This window comes from Brassica oleracea, chromosome C7, assembly GCF_000695525.1.
Source record: "Brassica oleracea var. oleracea cultivar TO1000 chromosome C7, BOL, whole genome shotgun sequence".
NCBI lineage: Eukaryota > Viridiplantae > Streptophyta > Magnoliopsida > Brassicales > Brassicaceae > Brassica > Brassica oleracea.
The window spans coordinates 15,189,133-15,209,086 of NC_027754.1; the positions used below are offsets into that span (position 1 = coordinate 15,189,133).

General features: G+C 34.6%; 4 protein-coding genes across 4 annotated transcripts; 3 read left to right on the forward strand and 1 right to left on the reverse strand.

Moving 5' to 3' along the window:
* Positions 1-2,120: 2,120 nt before the first annotated feature.
* Positions 2,121-5,282, forward strand: LOC106305326. Its single transcript, XM_013741702.1, has 4 exons — positions 2,121-2,234; positions 2,458-2,477; positions 4,251-5,010; positions 5,091-5,282. Exons 3-4 carry the CDS (start codon positions 4,302-4,304, stop codon positions 5,096-5,098), a joined length of 717 nt encoding a protein of 238 aa, XP_013597156.1. The 5' UTR covers positions 2,121-2,234; positions 2,458-2,477; positions 4,251-4,301; the 3' UTR covers positions 5,099-5,282.
* LOC106302671 lies at positions 2,230-4,188 on the forward strand. The gene is made up of 5 exons (XM_013739133.1): positions 2,230-2,234; positions 2,458-3,445; positions 3,521-3,901; positions 3,975-4,133; positions 4,183-4,188. Exons 1-5 carry the CDS (start codon positions 2,230-2,232, stop codon positions 4,186-4,188), a joined length of 1,539 nt encoding a protein of 512 aa, XP_013594587.1.
* A 6,075-nt stretch (positions 5,283-11,357) lies between the features above and the next one.
* Positions 11,358-11,942, forward strand: LOC106305201 (ethylene-responsive transcription factor ERF098-like). Its single transcript, XM_013741571.1, has one exon. It carries the CDS (start codon positions 11,422-11,424, stop codon positions 11,836-11,838), a length of 417 nt encoding a protein of 138 aa, XP_013597025.1. The 5' UTR covers positions 11,358-11,421; the 3' UTR covers positions 11,839-11,942.
* A 1,393-nt stretch (positions 11,943-13,335) lies between these two features.
* LOC106305480 (ethylene-responsive transcription factor ERF095) lies at positions 13,336-13,734 on the reverse strand. Its single transcript, XM_013741844.1, has one exon. It carries the CDS (start codon positions 13,732-13,734, stop codon positions 13,336-13,338), a length of 399 nt encoding a protein of 132 aa, XP_013597298.1.
* Between the last annotated feature and the right edge of the window lie 6,220 nt (positions 13,735-19,954).

A 19,954-nucleotide genomic window follows, 5' to 3' on the forward strand; every position in this document is an offset into this window, starting at 1 on the left:
CAGTATTCAAAAAGAATCTTCGCCTGAAACATCAAAGAACGAGCCACGTTCAATATATGTTGATGTTTTCTTTCAACAACTGAGTTATGTTCTGGAGTCTATGGACAGGAACGAAAAGATTTGGTCCTTTTTTCCCTCTAAAAAATAGTAAAACGCAACTGAGGTGCATTGTCAGACCTTACTCCTTTGACTGTTGTCTGATACTGTGTTTCCACCATTTTTATGAAGTCGGGAAACAAAGTAAGAACTTCATCTTTGGTACGCATAAGATAAATCCAAGTGACTCTGGTGTGATCATCCACAATGGTCTAGAAGTATCTATAGCCTTTAGTAAAGGTTGCGGAGAAGGGTCCCCAAGTATCAATATGTAATAGATCAAACGGTTTGATACTCATATTATTTGGAGAAGGAAATGAAAGATGCTTCTGTTTGGTAGGGGGCAAATAGCACAATGAAAAGATTTTTTATTTCTTTGAGGGATCCCTAATACATTCGAGATTGAATCAATCTTTTGAATAGTAGGATGCCCTAATCTATTATGCCACAAGGCAGAATCAAGAACAACATTGGGACAGAAACTTGACGGTCTTGTAGAGAGCTCCCCAACAGATGCTTCATCTAGAATGTATAGGTTTGAGATTTCTTCACCCTGACCAATCCTCAACCCCTTGGAAAGATCCTGAATCATACAAGATCCACTGTCAAAAGCAACTCTAGAACCCAAGTCTCTTATCATTTGTCTGACACTGATGAAGTTTAATCTGAAATCCGGGATATATAGGACATTATTCAAGATGAAACTCTTATTTATTTGAACTTTACCAGTACCAATTATCTTCACTCCCAAACCAGTTGGTAAGCTTACTAACTGACTAAGAGTCTCAGATAAACTGAGAAATTTGTTTTTGTCATGACAAACATGATGAGTTGCCCCACTATCAATAATCCAAGATTCAGAAGATAACACATTTCCAGTAGCTCGCAATGCGCCCACAAAAATAGAGTGTTTGTAGAAAGAGCCATACCCGAAAGTGTAGTGATAGAACCACCAGAAGTAGAAGCCACATTTGTAGTGTCTTTAGATAGCTGTAACTGAGTATTGAAATACTCAATAACTCCCTGAATCTGATCTTTAGACAATGGGTTCATCATGCCTGCAGCAATAGAGTCATTAGTATTATCAGATAGAGTCATGTTTGCTACCACAAGTTTCACTGGATTGGTTTGTTTCTCTGCAGCAGCCAATCGTTTAGACTTGAAGCCCAGTGGGAAGCCATGAATCTTGTAACACTTATCCATTGTGTGTCCCGACTAACCACAATGAGAACACATAGGCCTATTGGAACGATGAGACTGTGTTGACTGAGCAACATTGATCGAGGCAGAGGGAGTCTCAGCTGCTATATGAAACGTAAAAGCATTAGAGATGAGATTAATATTCCTCTGGCTGTGATCCTGATCAAGAAGGTTATAAACTTCAGCAAGGTCAGGGACATTCTTCTTCATGGTGATCTGACTCCTGGCATTAGAATAGGAATCATTCAACCCAGCTAGAAGTTTAATGATCTTAGCATGCTTGTCTTAGTATACATCGCTTTGCAACAATCACAGTTTTGACAAGTTTTCACACAATCTGCTCCATCAAGCTCATCCCAAAGAGTCTTCAGCTTCGTATAATAAGATGATAAATCCATAGAGCCTTGATGAAGAGACCAGATCTATTGTGTGAGATGATAAGATCTTGGAAAATTTGTGATGCAGAAACGTGTTGAGAGATCTTTCCAAATTTCAAAGGCATCATTAAACTTGAGAATACTTCCATAGATTTGCTTCGTTACGGAAAAGCGGCCAAAACCAGCCCAAACTATTTCAATATGTTCAATACATACCCGAAGAATATGCCAGTGCGAAAACATACCCAACTTGTTTTTTTAATTCAAATTACATGCCTGATCAATTTTTCTTGTGCCAAAACCTTTTTTCTTATTCAAATGTTAACGTCTGTTAATCAGCTGTTAAAAAAATAATTTTGGGATGCCACAAAATTAATGACGTGGTTACATTCTAATTTTTTTTAAGAATTAAGCTTCAACTCTTCTTTGTTGGAACACAGAGAAAGTTCCAACAGCTCTCCTCTTTGAAGAACAGGAAAAAAAAATCAAAATTTGTTTGTTATAGATCTGTCGAAGTTCTTGTGTGTTTCTCAGTCTTGTTCCAACGTTCTATGCGATGAGGTAAGTCTCCCTTTCATTCTCGAAGTCGTTTCCTTTATAACAGAGAATATAGATTGCGTTTTTTACCTTAATTGTTCCTCAATTTTGAAACTTGACATACCTATTAGATGATTACATTTTAAGACAAAGTTTTTGTATTTTAGGGTTTTTGAATCAATATGAATTTTTTTTACACACCAACTGTTCGATGAAATGCTAAACTGGATTTTTCTCTGTTTTGCAGTGACTCTTTTGAAGCATGTTTCACAATATACTACAATGGAAAATTTGAAATTAATGATGGTCTCACTTCATATAAAGGAGGGGATACATATGTTCTTGTTTGCTATCCCGAGATGATGTTCACAAAGCTGTCGGACGCACTTGGAATCAGCTTATACGGACAAAGGATTTGGTACAAACTTCCTTATGAAGACATCACAGAGCTGAAAATGATGTGTAACGGCGATGCAATGTACCAAAATCTGCTTAGCTCATTAATTTTGACAAAGGCTGCTCAGATTTTCTTGGAAAAAGATGATGATCTTATAGCTTCTGGTGATGGGGATGGACATTCTGGTCATGGAGATGGAAGTGCTGCTGATGGCGATAGAGTGAGAGGTGATACATCACATAACAGTGATTCTGAAATGCTTGATGAAGATGCACAAGTGGAGCTTAATGTAGCCGGCTTTGTTGATGAAGATGAGCATCACAATGATGAGGTAACTCCTCAGAACTCTGATTGTGAGGATGGTGGTCGCCGATATCAAAGGTGTAAGAAAGGGAGTGGTGAACTAAAGTTAGGGCAAGCATTTGATAGTATACCTGAGTTCAAGGAAGCTGTGGTTGACTATGCCCTAAAGAGTGGATTCAATGTGAAATTTAGTATATGGGGATGTGAAAAATCAGAGGTGAGGTGTGGAGTTGTTGCTGGAGGTGAGGGCGATAATGATGGGGCTGATGGTAATGCTGATCATGTTGTTCCTAGTGGAGATGGAAGTAATAAAAACGAGGACAAAGGGTGCCAGTTCAGAATCTACTGCTCCTATGAAAAATCAGCAGGAATGTTTTTGATTAAGACATTTCAGGAGGAGCATTCATGTATACCAGATGGATATAGCCAGGTCGTTAGGGATAGGATTATTGCCAAGTTGTTCTTGAACGAGATTAGAAGAGATCCTACTCTCAAGCCTAAGGTCATGCAAGAAAGACTTGAAGAGAAGTACAAGGTGATTTCTTCATAAGATCAATGTAGGAAGGGTAAGAAAAAAGCTTTGATGATGATTCAAGATGAACATGACAAGCAATATGCGAGGCTTAAGGACTACAAAGTAGAGGTTTTAAAATGTAATCCAGATTCTACTATGGAGATTGGAACAACTACAGATGAAAGAGGTTTAGAGGTTTTTGACAGGATATATGTCTGCTTAGCTGCCTTAAAGAGAACATGGATTGCATATTGTCGTCCAATATTTGGCATAGATGGCTGTTTTTTGAAGACTAGTGTCCAAGGTCAATTCTTAGCAGCTGTTGGTAGAGACTCAAACAACCAATTGTTTCCTGTTGCTTGGGCGGTAGTGCAAGTGGAGAACACTGACAGTTGGCTTTGGTTTATTCAGAAGCTCAAACATGATTTAAAATTGTTAGATGGGACAGGGTTCACATTAATATCGGATAGGCAAAAGGTAACTGATCACTGCTGTTGATTTAACTTCTTTATTTTCATGCTTGATTTAACTTGTTTGTCTTCAATTGCAGGGTCTGATAAATGCTGTTGAACATGAACTGCCTCGAGTAGAACACCGTATGTGTGCAAGGCACATCTACGGAAACTTAAGGAGAGCTTATCCAGGAAAGGAACTGCCTAAAGACTTGTTCTGGGCAGTAGCGAAGAGTTTTAATATTGGAGATTATGAGGTAGCTCTACAAGCATTAAAGAATTTTGATGTGCGAGTGTATGAAGCAGTGTTGATGAAGAATCCACAGAACTGTAGCAGGGCGTTCTTCAGCTCTACTTCTGTCTGTGAAGATGTCTCCAACAATTTCTCTGAGTCCTACAATAACACACTAAACACTGCCCGAGAGATGCCATTGGTCGAGATGTTGGAGACAGTTAGAAGGCAAGCCATGATTCGTATGGATATGAGGAAGACTAATGCATTTAAGTGGCAAGGAAAATACAGTGAAAAGGTATCTAACGCCATCAAGGCCGAGAAGAAGTATATGATTGACTGTCGAGTGATACCAAGTGGTAATGGTATTTATGAAGTCGGAGAGAATAATCATGCTCATACGGTTAATATGGTTGAGAAGACTTGCGTTTGTAGAAGGTGGAGCATGACAGGTATTCCTTGTCGACATGCTTTGAGGGTTATAGTAAAGAAAAAGCTTGATCCTTTGGATTATGTCTCCCATTGGTACTTGACATCGACATGGAGGAAGCAATACAGTGATCCAATCCGCCCGGTTAACGGAATTAACTTTTGGAGATCATCTGGTGAGAACACCATTGAACCACCACCTAGAGATGTTCCACAACCAACAAAGAAGGAAAAAAAGAGATTTAAAGGTAAGAATGAGTCCCCAAAGAAGAAAAAAAAAGGAAAGGGATTAGAAGCAGAAAAGGAAAAGAGGATTAAACTGACTATTGAAGGAAGAACCTCAACTTGTGGAAGATGTGGACACGGAGGGCATAACAGTAGGAAATGTCCTAATCATGGCTGTCCCGTTTTTAGGCCAAGGAAACCACCTTCTGAAGGACCAAGCCAATCATCACAAAATTCGAATCTTGGTGGTAATATTATAGTTATTTTTTTAGATTGCTATAGCTTGTTGCATATGACTTATATTTTTTCCTTTTGGTGTGTTTTGAAGGAGGGTAAAAACAGCTTTTGGTGTATTTAAAAGGAGCACATAAACAGCTTTTGGTGTGTTTTGAAGGAACATAGACGCAACTTGATGATTGTTTTGTTGCTGTCTGTAGACTATTTTGTTAGTGATTTATTTTTGGTATTGGAGTTGTCACTCCATCGTGTTTTGTATGACTTTTGAATCGGCTGTTTCTGATTTTTGGATGGTTTATATCATTGTCTTTTGTTGATTAATTATCAGGGTAAATCTTATATGACAACCCAAATTTTCAGCACAACTCTTGTCAAATTCTCTTCACAGACACGTTAAAGAGACAAAGTGAAGAGCTTTAAACGACCACGTTGGAAAATAAGGTTCTAAAACAACGACGTTTTGTTGATCTCTTATTAATTCTCGCAGCGTACAAAACGACGTCGTTTCCTCCTAACAGCCAAGTCAGCTTCTGTTAAGAATCCGTTTGCCAGATGTCGAAAATGAAGATTTTGGCACAAAAAAATTAATCAGGTATGTAATTTCAATTAAAAAGAAAGTTGGGTATGTTTTCGCACCGGCATATTCTTCAGGTATGTATTGAACATATTAACATAGTTTGGGCTGGTTTTGGCCGCTTTTTCGCTTCGTTACAGAGTTAAGGATCCAAGATTTAACCATACTATTCCAACGAAACCAGGTTCGATAATAGGGATGATTCTTCGGTGGCCTTGGTAATGATCCATCAACAAAACACAACTTGTTCTTCGCATCTAAAGCAATAGTGATCGCAAGAATCCAAGTACAATAGTTGGTATCGTCGAGTACCTCAGAGATGATAGATGATCCAGGATTATCGCCACTCCCACTCGTAAGAAAATAAGACGAGTACTGGATCCCATCGAAGTTGAACGACTTCTTTGGAAGCAAAGTTGGAATATTCATCAGAATGGATGAAGGAGGATTATCGCCACTCCCACTCATAAGAAAATAAGGCAAGTACTGGATCCCATCGAAGTTGAACCAGTTCGTTGGAAGCAAAGTTGGAATATTCATCAGAATGGATTAAGGAGGCGGAATGATCGGATCGGGAACAGTCGGCGCCGGAATAGGTCGTCGATCAGCTCGTCGGGCCGGATTCGTCATCTTCGTCGCTGGAGTAGAGATACGAACACCTCGACGCGAATATTGACGAAGCGTAACCATTTTTGATAACGATAAAGCTCGATTTGACGGAATAATCAAAACCACGAGCATAAGAAAGGATCGATCGGAGGAAAACCGATGAATCAAGGTCAAAGAAGGCGGGAAACGAAGATCGAGAGCTAAGTTTTGAGCTCAGCGCTCTGATACCATAATAGAAATTTTTTTTGTTATTTTCCTTAGTCAAAGATTCTGTTACAATCACTCTCTTATATGAGAGAGTGTATTTGGTTTGATCATAACCAGAAATAATAGACTTGGTTTAACATAATCGGACTATACAATCATCATATCTAATACTCAACCACCGACTTCTCTTGCTCCGCCTCCGGTGGATCCCGCTGCGGCACCAGTTTCTCCCTATGTGGCTCCAGATGGATCTATGGCACCTGCAACCGGAGTTCATCCGGATTTGATGGTGCCTCAAGAAGCTCTATACGCTCAATATACCACTGAAGATCTTCTCGCCCAACAGGGACGAGGAGATTTAGATGTATTGAACCCCGATCGACTGCCAATCACTTTTTGGTATATTTTTTAACTTTATACAATTTATTAATAATTTGTGTAATTTCTTATATTTATATTATTTCGTAAGTTTGGAGTCGACGATAGAGTGGCCGGAGCGTTTCCGTGTCCATCAAAGACTACTTTGTCGAGCCACATTCCAATTGGAGCCTGACACTCGAGCACATTGGAACGATGTGGTTTAAATCTTTTGCAGTAAGTTATTTTTTAAAATTAATTTAAATCTATTTTCCTAACAAGAGATAATTTTAATCTTAATTTTCTTCCAAGAAAAAATGGCATTGTCTGTCGGCCTTTAATGATAAACGCGAAGACACCCTTAGCGTACACCATCTCTTACTGAAAGTTTGTTTGGGAGTAGAAAGGCGATGACGCGAAACCCACATTCATCACGAAAGAGGTATGGGATTGCCTCATCCGCTACTGGGCCACCCCCACCCACTCGATCCGAGTGGTAGCGCAGTGTTCCATTTCCCGTATGATGAGAGGTCCGGATGGACATTTTCCAATGCCTCAGACATCCGGCAAGACACACACCGCGCTGGTGTCTGTTTACAGATTGCAAGTGATTTAAGTGGATTTTTTTCTTAATCAGATTTTTACTTCAATTAATTTAACTTTTAATATATTTTTAGGCTGCAAAGAAAGGAGAACTACCATCTCTTTCCCCGACTGTTCGAGGCTACACACAAGACACAGACCGAAGCTTTTGTGAATCGTAGGCCTAAAAAGATCCACAACCACATCGTTGCCCAAATCAAAGAACCTTAGACTGTTGCATCACGTTAGACCTAGCTGACGCAACAGTCTCCGAATGGGTTGTCCATCCGATTGTCCACACAAGAGGGGGACAAGATTTTCAAAGAGGTAAAATGCAAATTTTTTTCCATCTATATTATTTATTAATTTTCATCTAGTCTCAATTATTTTTTTCATTTTCAAGGTTTTCCGTAATAAGGATAGTTGATTGTATTAGGATCTGTGAACGATTTCCCTAGCGAAACATCATCTTATTCACAGAGACGATATGAGGAAACTTTTAAGATCCAGGCTGATTTGATAATGACAAAGCTTGCTTAGAATCTGTGGAGGGTCTTCTTGACTTCACCATTGGAAACCTGGAGATGCAATATATGTTTGAGCTTAAGCACCACAACTTCAGAATTTCAGATCCACCACACCGCTCCACAGAAGAGGAGGCGAATTTTAAGCGAAAAACCGACATCACCAGCTCGAAGCTCTTCTATAACATCAACCTCAACCATTAGTTAGCTATTTTTTTATTTTTTATAAATATTTCTGGCTTTGTAATATAATTTCAAATAATTTTTTTTTGTTTTAAATTTATTTTTAATTTAAATATTATAAATTTATTTTAATATTAATAAAATCATAATATATATTTTTTGAAAAAAATACACATGAATCGATATAGTTTTCTAGTTAGACTTACGACAAATTAACGAGCCTATAGATGTTAATTCCTCTAACTATTACGACGAATTAAAAAGGTAGTTGTTGTTAGTTCGTGTAACATTTACAACGATTTAACAAGTCCTATGTTTTTATTTAAATTTTAACAATGACATAACAACAATATGTGTTGTTTATTCTTCGTAAATATTACATTTACAAAATGAACAAATTAATATGATATTTATCCTTATGGTGAATATTTGCGTCCCTTTTACGACGAAACATTAACTCGTAAATATATGTCTACTTTACGATGAATCGGCATATGACATTTATGACGAAATTGATTCTCCTTATGTGTTATGACGAATTTACTATGAAATGATCTTTTACGTCCACCAGTTTACAACGATCACCGTTAACGACAAATTAATTTGTTGTTAGCCTTGTTTTCTTTTTAAATAGTGTAAAAATATATTAGCTGAAATACGAGATAATCTTCAAAATCATAGAAACTTTTTTATTTTATATAATAATCTGTAAAAATGAAAAAAATATTTCCCAAACTCCATAGTATTTCATATAAATATTTTTAATGCTAACTTCAAACTAAGTTTATTTCGTATAAAAACTTCCAAACTACAGAAATAACATAAAACTTCCAATATAACTTTATTTTAATGGATTAAACACTCTATCTGCAATACTTGTAAAACAAATCGCTGATGGTAAATAGAGATGGTAATCATGGACTTGGACTGCGGGCCTGTCCCGTAAAGGACTATAGCGGGATGGTATTGGGACGAGGTTTTTTAGGTCCGTAATTTTGCAGGCTTCGCGGGACGGGTCTTTGCGGGACTGGGCCTTTTGCGGGATTACATGGACCCGTTTTTTTTTCATTTCTTATTTTACCTGAAAAAAGCGAGAGAGAGAGAGTGAGAAGAAAGTGATTCTTGTGACTTTTCCCCCAGAAAACATAAGGAGTTCCGGCGATGATGATTCGAGCTCCGGTGATGACGACTCGAGATCTTGCGATGACGACTCCAGCTCCAACGATGACGATTCGAGCTCTGGTGGTGTTTTGATTTGGTTTTCTCTTTTTATTACACACAACTATGAATTGCTTTGTTACAATGTGGATTTCTTGTTTAAGTTGATTGGTTTTGTTTTCAGTACTGTGAAATGGTGTTTTTCTTAAATTAAATTTGGTTACAATGATATTGTTTAGGAGAAAAGTTAGTTGTATATCATGTCACTTGTATAATTTGACAAAGTGATTCACGCTTTTTTTGGAAATCCAAAGAATTACAAAGAGAGATGGTTTGATGAAGACATACAACACTTGAGCCAAGTTATTACAAAGACAACAACTCAATCAGATTCAAACTTAATAAAATCTTAGGATGATAACAAAAAAAAAGCTTTTAACTCAAGAACGCAAGCACAAACAGAGCTTTATGGCATTGATTTTGATAAGGCTTTAGTGAATCTTAATGAGCTCTCTTCAACTCTCTGACACAACTCTTCAACTTGAACTTTCATGAAAGAAGCTGTAGTAGGCAGTTTGATAAGGAGACATCCCGCGGGACGGCCCGTGAAGGCCTATATGTTTTGCGGTACGGGTTTGGGCTGATATTTTGAGGACCGTAGCCCGCGCGGGACATGCCCGCTGTAACTCGCTCGATGACTAACCCGCCGCGGTACGGGACGGGACGGGATGGGTAAACCTGTTTGACATTTCTAATGGTAAATATTTAGTCTAAGAGTTTTTACCCAAATCAAACTTAGTTGAAAAATTTTAGCATTAAAATTAAAAATATAATAAAATTATGTAAAAATTTAATGACTCGAAATTATAAAATTCACACTTCAAAAATATTGTTCAAATAGATGAACTAGATTGATTTAAAATCCATGTTACATATAATACAATCTGATACTGTTTTCTAAATTACATGCTTTTTGGATCTGAATTGAACCCGATTTCTTATGCAAATGTAGCTCATCTATTTTCATAATCAGTTTGAAGTACTAATTTGCAATTTGAAATTGTTAACTTTTACATATTTTATTGGATTTTGGAATTTTATTTTAAAAATTCCCAACTAAATTTGGTTAAAAATGTTACCATTGCTGGAGACAGATGCACTAATCCATTAAATAAAGTTAATTTGAGACTTCACGTTAAATCTTTAGTTTAATAGTTTTGAATCCGAAACAAACTTATGATTTTAGCATTAAAATATTTCGTACAACTATTAAACCATCAAAAATTAATTTAATAATATGTAGTTTTGTAGCAATAAAAACTCGTTCACCTTATTTTTATCTCTAACTTAAAATGTTAATTAAAGTTTCTTTCTACTGCAAATATTTCTAATTTTTTTATGGTCTCTATCAAACTTGTAGCAAATTATAGCTTAAAACCATATTGGTTACATTTGTTTTAAAGCATTAAATTAGTATAAAAGCATAAATCGAACACATAATGTTGTGTATATTTGCAAGAATTTGCGCTGTACATTTGTTATATGTTCAAGAAAATGTTAGCTTCTTTTGACATTAATCAAAATTTTAGTTTAAAATTTTCGTTTAGGGATAAAGATTGTCATTTAATTTATTCATTATATTTTTTTATTGCATAACTCGTTAAAGAAATTTTACCGGTCGTCATTGAATGCGTACGACTTACGGGCTTCGGTATATATGGTACTTACTTTGGTTAAAATAATCTGTATACTATGGACTCAGAATCTCGATGTTCGCGAACCTATTAAACCTAGCTATTGTGAAGATTTTCATTATCCTAGAGTTTAGACCATCTATAGTACATATCTACGGGTATTTCTACATGAGTTTCTTCGAAGACTAATTAAACATCAGTTACATAAAAGAAATCAAATGTATCAAGAACAACCAAATATGGATCCGTCCAGCAGACGGAACCTTCCCGGAAAACAACACTTTATTATTAATCCATAAAATAGGAAAACAAGCAAATTAATAATAAAAGGGTATAAAAGGAAAGAACAGTCAACCCCAAGAATCGTCAAGCCACATGAAAACGAACGTCGATTCTGACTCGGCGAATATCCAGTCTTGTATATAAATATACACATACAATGAATCATCCATAGATCTCTTGCTAAACACATTTCTCACCCAACTCTTCAAAGCAACCAACTTGAACTACCAGAGACTAGTTAGGACAAGTTTTATGGAGGGGCCAAATAGGAGGAGCAACAGCCAAGCACAAGATGACAAGCAAGCTCGCTTCCGAGGCGTACGGAGGAGGCCGTGGGGCAAATTTGCAGCAGAGATTCGAGACCCATCAAGGAACGGTGCCCGTCTTTGGCTCGGGACATTTGAGACCGCTGAGGATGCTGCACGGGCGTATGACAGAGCCGCCTTCAACCTTAGAGGTCATCTAGCTATACTTAACTTCCCTAATGAGTATTATTCCCGCATGGACGACTATGCGCTTCGCCCTCCTTATTCCTCTTCTTCATCATCTTCGGGTTCAACTTCCACGGGCGTGAGTCGACAAAATCAAAGGGAAGTTTTTGAGTTTGAGTATTTGGATGGTAGAGTTCTTGAAGAACTTCTTGATTCAGAAGAAGGGAAGAAACGTTAGTTTTGTTTTCTTATTTCATGTGGCGCTGTGGTGGCTTAGCTACGTGTATTATATGTGCATGTATGTGCTTATTTATTACTTATTTTGGAATTTTGATAACGTGCTATACGGTCATAAATTGTAAGATAAGATGTATTTTGCGTTTCCATGAAATATGATTATTAATTAGATGTTTAAAGTATATGCACCAGCTTTCATAAGGTCCTTTAATTTGTAGGGGATATATATTGTTCTCTAATGAGATTTACATGCAGAAACTATTTATACGAAATATTTCAATAATATTGATAACCTAATCGTATTACTTTATATAATTTGTAAACAGATTAAGTACATTAATCCTATATGAACGGTTGATTAATACCTCTCAAAGAACATATCCTTCCTTAAACATAAAATGGTCCATTAGTTTTTCGTAATTATTTAATTAGCGGGATTACCATGATGAGATACTAGAATTGAAAGCATACATGAGAGTGTAATTACCATTTTGTAACGCATTTTGAGAAATCTCTACGTTTACATTTGTTTGATTTGGTTCAGCATAGATACTACCAACAGAAAATTAAAAGTTCGTGCTGTGTAAATGAAGACAAAACATGAATTGTTGATATACTCAATTATCAAATCTTTTGAGAGTAGTGAAATAGTCAATGGATGAGTGAGTGATCTAATGAAGGTCCAGAAATAGATAGATAGTACAACAATACAGCATGGACCATGTGTATGAGAATCTAGTTCACAAACAAAATAAGTTTAACGTGACAACGTCATCATTCATCAAGGAAGAAATTCGACTGAAAAGGAAGGTTAATATTCAAAGTTGCTTCTTGATTTGAAAAATTATGAATTGATATATTTTTGTAGTTTTGTCAAATCAGCATTCCGATACTGTTTTAAATATTTAGAATATCGATTTTTGAAAAAAAAAAATATATATATATATATATAAGTTCAATTCACTATCATGAATTACTGATAGTGATAGTAACTACATATTATCATCTCGATTTAATTTACACAATAGTAATATTGTAGTTTGTATTACTGTCGTGAATCGAGATTATGTAGTCGCTTAAATTAAACCAATTAACAATTAACAATTAACAAAGAATACACAATGATCCACCTAGTAAAGTGGGCCAAATTTTATTTAAGTCGGCAGTAAAACAAAATCATATTATAGATGAATAATAAAAAGCAAACAAAATTTGACAAATAGTATTTAAAATTTACGGGGAAAATTATCTGACAGTAAATCTTCCTTTATTAATGACAAAAACATAAAACATGATTAATATTCACCATCCCAACGTATAAAATATATATTATCCAAAGTCCAAACAGATGATAAAACTGCTACTTATTCGGATATTAATGTGCGTAAGTGAATATAGTATTAAAACATTCGCAAGAAGAAAACAAAATAAGTGATTTTACCAAACAAAAAAAAAAAAACAAAAGAAGTGACAAATTGATCTAATTAACAGTTGCGTTTTACCAAACGTCTTGGTTATAACTCTCTCCACACTCTAGAAGCTCTTCCAACAAACTATCGTCTAAATACTCAAACTCAATCACTTCCTTCCCGCCACCACCGTCTCTTTCACTAAACTCTGACGACAAAGAAGCCCCCGCATTCTCGCCATCACCACTTGGACCATCCCTCATCATTGGGTACTCATGAGGGAAATTGAGAATGGCCTTGTGGCCTCTCATAGAAAAAGCGGATCTATCGTAGGCCCGAGCCGCGTCTTCCGCTGTGTTAAACGTCCCAAGCCAGACACGAGCACCGTGGTTAGCCGAGTCACGTATCTCCGCAGCATATTTCCCCCATGGACGCTTCCGTACACCTCTGTATTTCACCTGATTCGTGTTAGAAGCTCTGTGTTCCATAAGTGAGTTATATTTGTTTGCATGTACATGTGTTTGATAGTAGTCGATAATTTATACGTGGAGGTAATTTGACTAGTGAGAATCTAGTGGATTTTATTTTAGAACACGTGCGGGTGGTCAGTGGTCAAAAGCCTCCTATTAATAAATAAAAAGTTCATTTATGGGGGTAAACTGTATCATTAAAATATGTACGTGCTATTGTCATAGTAAATTAAATTATTAAGGTTGCCAAACAAATAAAACTTTTGGGGTAGCTCTGCGTCCAGTATAGTTTCTGATAACATGAGGGGCTAAAACGAAAATATTTAAATTGTGAGTGAAGTCCATTGAATCTAGATGGTCAAGGTGACGGCTAAATTGAACAAAAAGTATTTTGTGACAACGGACCAAAATTGATTTCAGCCTCTCACTTTTTCCCGGTCACATTTGTTTTTTTTTTTTTCATTTAATGATCACGTGCCAACTCTGACCACACGTGTTCTAGTTTTTTTAATTTCAGTTTGACCATCACCAAATGTATAGAAATTAGAAAGGTATGAATCTCTCTCTTAATTTTCCTCTAACCTCTCTCTAAATCTAGAACTCTCGGAAACAGTCTTCGCGTTCGGTGTCCGGCGGCGGTTCTGTCGTCGGTCACCACCGACTTTTGTTTTTGTTGTACATATTCGACCTATGAGTCGATCTACTCTTCCGTGTGCGGATAAATAAAACTTCGATCGATTTCGATCGACTATGGTTTCGGGTTTGCCGATTTTGCTTTCGCTTGGCGACTTTTTGTATCAATCTCATTCGAGAAGCTCTTCAAGTTTGTTTCTTTTATCTCGATGAGATTGAAATCAGCCTTCCACTTGGTCCTCAATTAAAGCCCGTTGGTGAGTTGAGAAGACTCTTTTGTTTTGCCGCCACCACTTGCATCCCTCTCTATGAGAATCAGTCTTCCTTATAAGAAAGCCAGTTATGGCGTCGAGGATAGCGTCTCTGATTGGGAGTTGATGTAGTTTGATGGATTGCTTCAGCCATCTGTGAAGTCGATTAAGAAGAGTTGGCGTTCTACGGTCCAACAAATGATCGATATTTCGTTATGGCTTATGCGTCCTTTGTTTTGGAATTCCGGTGAAATAAGGGTAGTCCGATCAAGTAACCGAGGTTTAGCTGGAAGGCAATATGGTATAAGCTAATGGAATGGCAACAGAGAAGCGAAGAGATTGGAGGTGAATTTGCTGGAGTCACGGTGGAGAAGCCGTCTCGACGGCCGTGCTTGTTGTCTCGTTGTTGAAGAACACGTAGTGATTACGTGATATCATTGAAGGCTCCACAGTTGACACGCGTTTCACTCTGCTTCCAATTATATTTATTAAATATGTAATTTTTCTATGACTCTGTTGTTTTCTTATCTATTGCTTGTACTTCTTTAAAAAAAGGCCTCTGTGTCTAATGAAATGAAAGATGTTGACAAAAAAAAAAGAAAGGTATGAATTTTAATACCCAATGTTCGTAAATATAGGATGTTTAGTTAAAAATATGTATATTAAGAAAAGTTAATTTTTGTTTTAGAAAACAACATTAGAACTATAAATTAATGATATTCAACCAATTACAAAATAGATGATTAAATATGATTGGTTGCACAATTTTTAATAAAATAAAAAATACCTAAAAAAATAAAAATATCTTATATATTAAAACATTAAATTTTTTTAAAACATCCTACATTTAGGAATAGAGGGAGTAAAACATAACTATATCTAAACTCGTAGTATATTATACATTTTTTTTTACATTTTTACTATTATTTTCTTAGTAATCACTAATTCACTATGTTCATTAACTAGAAATCAAAAGCAATGACGTACCCTTATATAATCTCCTTTTTAACACAACCTTATAATAATAAGGTTAGTCTTCTACAGAATTAAAACATGAGTTTTTCTACCATTTTAGCATGAGTACTTTACTTTTTACAATATATGATTTAGTCATCTAGTAAAAGTATCTAGGAAAATTTGCCAAAACGAAACAAAAAAAAACAGCATAATAGTCCCTTTGATATAAAACATTTTTGTCCATTTTTTGTCTTTTTTATCATTTCTATTTCTAAAATTTAATAAAATAAATAGTTTTATGAATCAAAAAAATTATAGAAAATAGAAGCAATAGATAAAACATCCATATGCACAAATTAATATTTTTTTTTTGTTGAAAACTTGATAAATTAAAATTTTAAATTACGTTATACTAAAAGTATATTTCGTTTTCTACGGAAAATAGGTTAGTAGAAATTAAATTCCAGATTAAACAAGTTCATCTACATTTCTTTAGAACGAACAATCTACTTTTCATTAAACTTCTAAATATAGAGAATGTAAATTCTACTAATTGTAAAGTTAGCTACTTTTTCTACGAATGCAGTTTCTACTTTTATGAGGTATTCAAAAATTCTAGGAATGAGAAATCTAGACACTATTCAAATGGCTACATGAGATAGAATATGCTTATGGAATTTTTTTCTTGGTTATAGGCAGTGTAGAAACTTCTTTCTACGAATAAGAAAACTTGTTTTTTACGAAAATTATTGAACTTTTAGCTAAGAAAATATTCTAAAAATATTTGTAATATTCTAACTTCCCTATAACGTGTATCCACTTTTCCTTTTTATTAAATTCTTTTTTAAAACGTTTTTTTTCTTTTATTAAACTTTTTAATAAAAAAACTAAAATTTTAAATTTTAACATTTTTAAAACGTTTGTAAAAAATAAAAATAAAACTTTGTAAAACGTTTTTAATAAAACTTTAATAAAAACTAAACTTTGAAAACTTTATAAATATAAAAATAAAATTTTATAATTTTTTTAAAATAAAAACGTTAAATAAAATTTATAAAAAACGTTTTACAAAGTTTTATTTTTATAAATGTTTAAAAAGTTTGTGAACTTTTTAGTTTTATTAAACTTTTTAATAAAAAAACTAAACTTTTAAAATTTATCGTTTTTAAAACGTTTTTTTTCTTTTTATTAAACTTTTAAAAATTCAATTAAAATTTTAAAAAGTATTTAGTTTAATTAATCAAGAGTTAGTTTTTAGATTATGAAAAAAAAATCATAAATGGACTGTTTTTTTGTTCTGTTCTGTTTGGCAAATTTCTCAAGTATCTATCGCTAAAATTTAAGTTTGGTGGATAACTTTGAAATCCTCCTTTAGGCTTTAAACGTATAGGCAAACCGCCGGTTATCATATGTAGGGCTTGATTTAATGATAAACTTCAGTTATAAATTCCATAACTGTCGGCAATCTCGTACATCAGGCTCCCTCGCTTCTACGTACAGTCAAATTCCTTCGGTGAAATTTTATATAATAGCGCTGTTCGTTTCATCAACGCAGCGTCAAACGTAGCGTCAGAAAATTAAACCTTTAAAAGTGGCAACACATAGCACCAGTAAAACATCGTTAACTGAACTTTCAGTCTCTGCGGCAACAAACAACGAAAAAAACGGACGCTGAATAAATCAGCGGCATTGGCGTTTAAGTTTCTGCTCTTTCCGGCAATCTATTAGCGTCAACTTTGGCCTTTGACACTAATTTTTGTCTCCGCCACAGTACGTTTTTCTGCCGCAGCCGCTGGATCCGGCGATTATGAAACGAACAGGGCTAATGTATATAGTTTATACATTCACTCACAAATGAGATATGTGTTTTAATGTCAACTTATCCTACAGGCCATCTTGCTTGAAGATGCTCAAATCACACATATTTCCTTTTGCGAGTGAAAGGTATGAAGCTCATGGGTCTCTCAAAGCATTGTCCCTTACAAACCTTTTTTTTGTGCTATGAACGTTAATATCATATTAATGAAATGTCAGGTGGTTACAAAAGAGTAAAATACATACTTCCATGGCAAAAAAAAGAATAAAAAACATGGAAAGCAGAAATCAAAGATGGCAAAAGAGTGACAAAGATCACCTTAGCCAACTAGGCATGAGATTCTTGAAACTCCCTTACAAGCTTCTCCCAGCTGTAAGTAGGTAGATTCTTGAAACTCCATACTATCAGTTTTGGGCTAGAAGAATCTTCGACTATTTCACTAGACATATTGTTTTTTAATTTTATGTTGTCTAAATTAGATTCTGATAACTTTAGTCAAACTTAACATTCTGTAACAAGTGTAAGTGTAAAACAGAAAGATTTTAAATCCGTTAAGCTTTTGTGGTTACGAGCCGAACTGCCATACCACATTATGCATAAGATGACAAGTCCGAAATTCACGAAGAGTTTGAATTGATGAATCATATTGTGATGATAGACTAAAGGTTTAATGGATTTTGCTCATATATATATATATATATATATATATATATATATAGCATTGTAGAGCTAGGTAATTAGAAGATGCGGCGTGCCATTCAAATTATCCTCATGTGTTATTCGGATTTCAAGATCACCTACGTGCCAAGAACACAGAATGAAATTGCTGATTCTTTAGCTAGGAATGCTCGATCTTTTCATAGATCTCTTTGTTTTATTGGTTGTTCTATTCCGGTCTAGTTACCCAGACTACCTAATGTTTGAGTAATAGAATAGCTGTTTGTTGAAAAAAAAAAAAAAAAAAAATTAGAAGATGCGGCGTTTGAAAACGCCAACGAACGTTTTGTTGTTCCAAACTTCCAAGTGTCAAGAAACTTAAAAACATCAATGATTCGTTTATTCTTCCACATTGATCAACGATGATCACATTGCTTCACTTGCCTATCCTATCTTTTGATTGGCCGTTTTCCCACTTTGTGTTTTTATTCTTCCTTTTACCAAAGTTAGATTTTTGTTCCTTGTCAAGTGGCCACTCTTTTCAAGCCTTAATACTTTAGACCAAACAAGACATTTAGTTTGGCCTTGTATGGAGTGTGTGGATATTGCTCACTCTAGAAAACAGACGAAACTAAACAGAATAAAACTTCTTCCATTTTATGTCTAAACGTTGTTTACATTTTTAATACAATTCCTAATTTGTTTTAGTTATACAAATTTATGAGTAACTTGTTATTGTTAGGTTTCCTTGTTATAAATCTGTGTCTAAAATAAATTATATCAGATGTACTTTGTAGTAAGTGGGCGTCATATGTGCTTAAACAAATGGAATTGTAAAATATAGTGACTATAGTATTTTCTTTTTTTGGGGGTTGGGGGGAGCGGGGAGGGGATGGGGAGAGAGGTGGATAGCTAAAAGCAAGATCAACCCTGAGTTGTTTTTAACAACGAAGATAATCTATCTTATTAAAATAGAAGTACAAATAAGAATTCACTCTAGAAATTACCATTTATTTACAAGTTCATGCCACTGAAATAATTAATTATTTAATATATTTTTCCTAATTAAATTATTAATTTCCTAAATCTAATGTACAACAAATTCAGTTGAATCATAATATCACTCCTCTTTTTACTCTTAACAATAATTAACCTTAATAAATAAACATAGAATATACATTATAAATATTAATTACCATAAAAATTGTGTTAGCAAACAAGACTCCATCAATGAACAATCATTAAATTTGTATTCATGGGAAAGTGTTTAACAATTATAAGAAAATATATGTAAAAATGATATGTACTTATGTTTTTGGACTCGCCAAACTATATCACTTAATGAAATTACTAAGATTATGCTAAGATATTTTTCCATTAATAAACAAAATCTTAACAAATAAAACCATGATTTATACGATTACTAATATTATGCAAAGATATTTTTTTTACAAAACTAAACATCGATATCAAAATAACAGTTGATATAAGGATCAAGCTTTACCATTACAGAACTAATAAATAACATCATCAATACAATACACCCATCCATATGTTAGTTAAAGAATTTAACTGAATTTATTATGCGTTGATTTTTTTATATTATACGTACCCATTGTCGGTGATACAATAAAAGGTTAAATTAAACATAAAATATAGTTAATTAATATTTTGTGTAAATTTTTTATGTTTTAAACTCTTATACTGAAAACTATATAATACATTTAAATTTATAAATAGGTATTATGCATTTAGTATAAAAAAATTTATAAGTAAAAATAAATACCCGCACGATTTACACATTACATAAACCGGCGATGATGGACATCCCGGAAATATAGCCTGCGGATTACAAAAAATCCCCGGAGCCCAAAACCCACAAATGAGAATCTAGATGAAAACACAACTGAAACTAAGATCTAAA

Excerpts from the sequence above, each read along its gene's own strand:
- LOC106302671 (XM_013739133.1), top strand. Across the intron at positions 3,446-3,520 it reads GACTTGAAGAGAAGTACAAG|CAATATGCGAGGCTTAAGGA; the intron begins GTGATTTCTTCA and ends GAACATGACAAG. Across the intron at positions 3,902-3,974 it reads TAATATCGGATAGGCAAAAG|GGTCTGATAAATGCTGTTGA; the intron begins GTAACTGATCAC and ends CTTCAATTGCAG.
- LOC106305326 (XM_013741702.1), top strand. The coding sequence starts at position 4,302 with ATGCCATTGGTCGAGATGTTGGAGACAGTTAGAAGGCAAGCCATGATT.
- LOC106305201 (XM_013741571.1), top strand. The coding sequence starts at position 11,422 with ATGGAGGGGCCAAATAGGAGGAGCAACAGCCAAGCACAAGATGACAAG.
- LOC106305480 (XM_013741844.1), bottom strand. The coding sequence starts at position 13,734 with ATGGAACACAGAGCTTCTAACACGAATCAGGTGAAATACAGAGGTGTA.